The sequence below is a fragment of the Daktulosphaira vitifoliae genome, unplaced genomic scaffold (genome assembly GCF_025091365.1).
Source record: "Daktulosphaira vitifoliae isolate Bord-2020 unplaced genomic scaffold, ASM2509136v1 Scaffold_313, whole genome shotgun sequence".
NCBI lineage: Eukaryota > Metazoa > Arthropoda > Insecta > Hemiptera > Phylloxeridae > Daktulosphaira > Daktulosphaira vitifoliae.
In genome coordinates this window covers 4,087-11,183 of record NW_026099878.1, presented here as the reverse complement: position 1 = coordinate 11,183, position 7,097 = coordinate 4,087, and the positions used below count along the sequence as shown (strand labels likewise).

The 7,097-nt window shown below is 45.7% G+C and overlaps 1 protein-coding gene across 1 annotated transcript; it reads right to left on the bottom strand.

Moving 5' to 3' along the window:
• Window positions 1-386: 386 nt before the first annotated feature.
• LOC126909380 (uncharacterized) lies at window positions 387-962 on the bottom strand. Its single transcript, XM_050691794.1, has one exon. The coding sequence runs from the start codon at window positions 960-962 to the stop codon at window positions 387-389; it is 576 nt and encodes a 191-aa protein (XP_050547751.1).
• Window positions 963-7,097: the final 6,135 nt, after the last annotated feature.

Genomic DNA, 7,097 nt, shown 5'->3' with positions numbered 1-7,097 from the left:
AGAAAAGGGGTTAAATTTATTTTCGTTTGTGGGACGTTACTATAATAATATAACTCTAAGAACGTATTATGCAATAAAAATTATAATTATAGTAATTACTAAAAAAAACTTAAGAAACAGAATAAGTTTATATACCAAATATTATTGATCTAAGACAAAGAATTGCCAATTATTTATTAACAGATTGAAAAAAGTTTTTATTTATTTATTTATTTATCTTACACCAACGGCATTTCAATATATACAATAAATTAAAGGTTAATGATAGTATTTACAACAACAAATATATATAAGATTATAAACATTACATGTTAGAGCACAATATAACTTAAGAAAATGAACAATATATGTTTGCATAATAGCAGATATAGATCTAATAATTATTACTAAGAGTTATTAAGTACACGGAGCATTCTATGCAAAGGATGATTATTGGAGTAATTAGTACTGTGAGAGGGAACAAGGTAAAGAGAGTGATATCTATTATAATGTACAGGTACTCGGAAAGAAATGGAAGATAAAAGGTCAGGAGCATCGACTGAACCACTAAGAAGTGAGGTGATAAATGAAATATCGGCATCTAATCGGCGAGAAGATAGGGTAGGAATGTTTAGGGATGATCTAACGGACGAATAATCATGAGGTGGGTGTTCAGTATTAAATAAAAAAGCGGCGTAGGATAGGAATCGGTTTTGCACTCTTTCCAAGCGTAGTTGGTCTTTGGCCAGATATGGGTGCCAAACAACTATTCCATACTCCAGAATAGACCGGACAAGAGTGAAATAAAGAGAGCGTAGACAGGCATGGGACGTAAAAAGACTAGTATTACGCTTTAAGAAACCTAGAACTTTCAAGGCTTTACCAACTGTGATATTTAAATGCTGCTCAAAGGACAAAGATTGAGAAAGATGGAACCCTAAATCTTTAACGGTAGTGACACGTTCAAGAGGAGAGCCATTCATGGTATATTGATAAAAAATAGGAGTTCGTTTTCTATGAAAGGAAATAGTGTGGCATTTACTTATATTGAGCGAAAGGCCAATTTGCTGGGTCCAATGAAAAAAAGAATCAATATCTGATNTGGGTCCAACGAAAAAAAGAATCAATATCTGATTGAAGCTGGCTGCAGTCAGAGATGGAATCAACTTTAAAATAAATTTTAATGTCATCGGCAAATAGAAAGACTTTGGAGAATGAAAGGCAACTACTAATCGAGTTAACAAAAATATCAAACAAAAGAGGACTAAGATGTCCCCCTTGGGGAACACCAGAAGGAGTAATGACTGAGTCCGATGTAGCACCATTGATTTTCACAAATTGCCTTCTTGAACTGAGATATGACTGGAGCCATGATAGTAAAGGATTACCAATACCGAGCGATCCCAATTCAGAGATAAGACGTCTGTGGCTTACCGAATCAAAGGCCTTATTAAAGTCCGTGAATACGGCATCGACTTGACAACCATCTTCGAAACTTTCTAATATGTACGTTGTGAGAGCTAGTGTACAGGTGGTAGTAGATTTGCCTGGCCGAAAACCATGTTGATCACTTACTAGTATATGGTTAATACTTCTTTTAATACACCTGTATATGATGGATTCAAACAGTTTAGGTATGTGAGGGACCCGTTCCGCTGCGCAAGTGTCGGTGTGATCGGGCTCTACGGGCTTACGAAACGTCGGCACGGGCGCAGTGTCCCTAGCTCGGGGAATCGGGCGCGTCTTCAGGTTGCGGATAGAGGAACGGCCTGCAGATATGCAGGTTAGCCGCGAAATAAGCAGTCCAATAATTTGGACTGACGAATAAGCGGTCGCGGACAGCGAGCCCCTCGTTCGCTCGTTAACCCTGCAGATATGTAGGGTAGCCGTGATATAAGCCACTCCTACAGTGGACTAATAAGCGGTAGCGATCGAGGGTAATTTCATAACGGGCGGGTGGGCCCGATAGCCTGGTAAGGCAACCACCTAGGTGAAGGTAACACCGAAAACAAATCCCCTGGCGGCAGGTAAAACGCAGGGAAGGACACCCGTAAAACCAAATATGGAAGCAAACCATTTAAAAAAAAACGGTTACCGCGCCAGGAGAATCGGAGTCTCCAGGGCCGGCTGGGAAAGGTGTCGCTACAGGCCTAACCCGGTCGTCATCCAGCGACTGTACCAGAACCGTGGGACTGGTGAGGCAGGGTCCAGGGGGCGTTCGCGCCCAAGTAACTGTCGGAGGGTGTGCCAAGCAGGCACCCTCCAGTGACCTTCGGGTCACTGAGGTAACTGCTGGTGGCCTTGCTACCATCGAGGAGATGGTGGAAGATTGGGAAGGCGTGCGTGATCGTTTTCGCGACGACATGCCGCTGACCCAATCAGAATATACCAAATGGAACGGTTGGCTCCACTGCGTGGAGACTGGAGAATTGTCGTTGGACTCGTTCCCGTGTGGCCAATTCCGGACGGCTGAAGCCTTCCGGAGTTCAGTGTCAACGGTGCNTTCAATGTCAACGGTGTTGAGGCTAATGAAGAAGGACCTGGACGATGGCCGTCCATTTGCTCCAGAAAGGGTCAAGGAGTATGACCCTCTGGAAGGTATCGATGAGCCCGAACAGAGGGCGGAGCTCATCGATAAATGCATAGTCAGCCGCCGAGGAGAAGCCGCGGCGGAACGGCTAATGGGCGTCGCCCGTCTTGTAGCATCGGAGCTCTTATCCCGCTACAACGACAGTGGGATAATGAGGAGCATGGGGCGTGGGCTTCATCAGGCCGTAGAGTACATGGCGTACACGGATTCGGTGAAGCAGGAAGTGTCGTCGTTTCCGGTGGCTATAGCAGTGGAGGATGACGACGAGGTGATGCGTACGGGCGACCGCCGTGGAAGTGCAGAACCCTCCCTGGGGGAAGGTTCATCCACTCACCATAGAGAGGTCTCGCCAGCCCTGAGTCCGTTACCGGAGAGTACTCCCCCATTACGGTATCCTGGGAAGAGGAGAGCGCCATTGGACGAGGAGGGTGACAGTGATGATGAGGCCACGTTCGACGTCGGCCTCAATCACGTTGTGGCTCTCGCTAGAACGGCGGAAGTCGAGGGGAGCCTGATGAACGAGGTCCCGGGTACCCACCTGGAGTACCTCGTTCAGCAGATCTCCCTTTCGTGCCAGGCCCTCAGTGAACTGAGGGGTTCGGTGCGGCCATCCCGCAAGAGGAGGCACGACCCGTTGGAGGAGGCGACTACCACGTCGTCGTCTATGATCGAGAGCATAAGCGCGCAAGTGGCTGTGCTACGAGGGGTCATTGACAAACGACGTGGTATGGGTGTGCACAGGGAGGTGCAAACCGTGACAAAGTGCTTGGAGGATATCCTGGAGAGGGTGAAACGCGGAAGAGCGTCTTCGCCGTCCAGGAACCCCCTTGAAGCAGAGGCAGTAGACAAACCTGGGGCGCCGGAAANGGTAGGAAACAAACCTCGGGCGCCGGAAATTGCGCCCGTTGTTTTGACTAAGGAAGTCGGGACACAAACCGCCGTCGTCGTGGACCCGCCGGCCACTACGCCGAAGGAAGCCGACGAGGCGGTAAAGGGAAAAAGGAAGAGGAAGAAGAAGCGGTCTACTGCCCCATGCCCTGCCTCCGATCCAGCCATCTTGCCTACCCAAAGGCAGACTGATGTGATGGAGGCGAGTCGGGCAAACTTCGAAGGGTCTGTAGAAGGGGATGCGGGAGCTGCTCCCGCTGAACCGCTATGGACCCAAGTAGTAGGAAGGAAGGCTGTGGTGAAGAAGAGGGAGGATGCGGCAGCCAAGCCCAAACCCCCACCCACGGCGAGCAACCAAAAGGCAGCGAAACTGCGGTCGAAAGTGCCGCGAACAGAGGCCGTGGTGATCGGCCCTTTAAGGGAAGGTCAGAAGTACGCCACGGTGATGGGCGCAGCCATGGCTGCGGTTGATCTCCAGGCCCTGGGCATCCCCACAGCGGGCCACAGGGATTGCCCCAAGAAGATGGGAGGAAAGGAGAGGCCTACTTAGGGTATCTCTCGTTCTCCTCGNGCTGACCTTCTGGCGACCAGATTGAGGGCAGCCCTGCAGGAGATGGACGTGCGAGTGCACCGTCCCTCAATGACCTGCACCGTCCTCCTCCTAGACGTGGAGGAGTGGCAGGATGAACAGGACGTGCACAAAGCACTGAGCGCCGCCCTGAATTCTCCGAATGGAGAATTGCCGCCGAATGCAGGACCTATCACGGTCCGCACGAACGTCGGCGGTAAAGGGCGGTATGCGAGGTGCGAGGTGCCCCTCAAGATGGCTCATCGCCTGGCAGCCATGGGCCGAGTCCGGGTTGGGTGGACTACCTGTAGGCTGAGGATACTTGATAAAGGTCCTCAGTGCTACAGGTGTCTGGAACGTGGGCAATATGCCCACGTATGTAAGGGGCCGGACCGGTCAAAGGCTTGCTTCAGGTGCAAGAAGGAGGGGCACCTTTCCAAAGACTGTCCAAATAATGCAAAAAAAGAAGAAGGTCAGGTTTCAAATCTGACTAACNAAAGAAAAAAGAAGGTCAGGTATCAAACCTGACCAAGAAGAAGAAGGAAGACGGCCTACCCCCACCTCCAAGTGGTCCAACCCGGGCAACGGACCCTCTAGTAGGGTCCGGCTAACGGGGGAGGCTACGCCGTGCTGGGATTCGGCTCTGGTGTAAACTTGGGGCGTATCTCAGCGCGGTGGTAAGAAGACAAAGGCGACGTGGGTCGCCCCGAAGCAATGCCTCACGGCAGTTCCAGGGCGGTCCACATCATGTTGAAAGGGAGGGAAAAAAAAAAAAGGTATGTGAGGGAGGATTNGGATTCAAACAGTTTAGGTATGTGAGGGAGGATAGAAATAGGCCTATAATTAGAAACGAGTGTTGGATCACCAGATTTTAAAACAGGAGTAATAGAGCACGTTTTCCACACAGTAGGAAAAATGCCCTCATCAAGTGAACGCCTAAAGAGAAGAAATAGAGGGTACACTAGAGAATTTTGGCAATTGTAAAGTAGACGTGCGGAAATACCATCAGGCCCATTGGAATTTTTATTTTGTAGTGAGTTAAGTGCAAGTTGCACATCATCAAGCGTAAAGTGGCAATTAGAAGGAAGTTCAAACGGATAAATATTATCTGCAGAGGGAATAAAAGGAGGAGAAACAGAAGAGTTATACACGGAGTAGAAGTACTCAGAAAATATATTAGCATTATCACGAGGGTTATCAGCCGTAATGTTATCCCAATGCAAGGTAGAGGGCAATGTGTTGTGTTGGCCTAAAACCTTAAAATGTTTCCAAAAGGAAGAAGGATTGAGAGTGAGCAATTGCTGTGTATAATTAATATAGGACTGATAATCTATTTTAGATAACCGTTTACATTTCGCTCGAAGCTCAGAAAAAACTAAGTAGTCACTCGGCAACTTAAAATGTTCNAAACTAAGTAGTCACTCGGCAACTTAGAATGTTTAAAAATTACATGGGAACGTTTTTTCTGTAGAATAAGATTTTTAAGTGTAGAAGAGGTCCAGAGAGGAAATTTCGGTGATTTATAGGTTTTAGTAGGGACAAACAGCTCAATGGAATGAAGCAGAGCGTCATTAAAAATAGAGGCAGCATCATCAATTGAATATTGTGATAAGGTGGCCTCCCAGTTAAATGAGTTAAAAAATTGTGAAATAGCTGCGTAGTTTGCAACTTTGAAGTCCTTGTAAGTGTGAGTATTATCTGCTACATCGTCACTTTGGAAAGGAAAAGTAATGTGAAGAGGTGGGTGGTAGGGATCAGGAATCACAAGTGGTTCTATTGCTGCTCTAGTAGTGACTTTACTGGAGTTAGAAAATATAAGATCGAGAATACTGCCATGACTATTAGGAAGGAGGTTATGCTGAAAGAAATTTAAATAAGAAAAGGAGTCGATAATAGTTGTGGTGACAATATTATGATCATCAGTTGCAATTAACCCAAGCTCATCAGACGACCATGTAACATTTGGGAGATTGTAGTCACCACAAAGGATAACTGAGTGAGGTTTGTACGAGGATATAATTTGCTCAACAGAAGTGACATGGGATTCCATTATTGGAAGAGGAGAATTAGGGGTATATATACACCACCTACCAATAGATGGTGAGAGTTAATGGTCAGATAAGCAAAGTTTTAAAAGGATTTTTATATCAAATGTTAAAAAGTAATAAAAATGTCATGAATGATTAATAAAAAAATATTTTATTATATTAATAAGTATATATTTTAAATATTACAAATAAAATTGTAATATAATATTTAATATACTGTTTGTGATCCCTGTGGGGTCGGGGATTAGAATAGACCCACAGTCTATTCAAGCAGACTCCTGCTTATCGTAGAAGGCGATTAAAAGGAGGTAGCGGAGGGCAGTAGTAACCGCTACTACCGACCATTGGCGAGTTTTGCAACAGAACTAACGGCAATGGAAGTATTTGACAGAGGCAATTTGGACATACTCCAAACACTGGCCTGTCAACTGCGATGTGGAAGGAGAAGGATACCACCACATTAGAACTCCTAGTAAGCAATATGAACCGAAATTATGAAGAGAAGGAAGTTACTAGACCAGATATATTCGGAAATATCAGTTGTCTCGGCAGGAGAAGAAGCAAGGCTTCTCAGGTCGTTAACAAGCGAAAGCCTTGCCAAAACATCGGAACGTGGAATGTGAGAACTATGTTAAATACTGGAAAGTTGGAAAACAAAAGTTAACAGCAATATAAGAGATGAAAACGGAAATCTACTAATAGACAACGAAGACATTGCTAGTAGATGGAAACAATATCTTGAAGTTCTGTATCAGGGTGAAGAGATAACAAGCCTACATAATGGTAGTAACCCAGATAATGAGGGTGCACCAATCCTAAGGGAAGAATTCAATCAAGTCCTTAAGATGATGAAAACTAGGAAAGCCCCAGGTGTAGACAATATATCAACAGAACTGATTCAAAATGCAGGTACAAAAATTCAGAACGAATTGTTCAAATTGGTAAATGACATCTATATAACTGGAGAAATACCAGAAGATTTCAAAAAAAACATTATAATAACTCTCCTCAAGAAATCAACGGC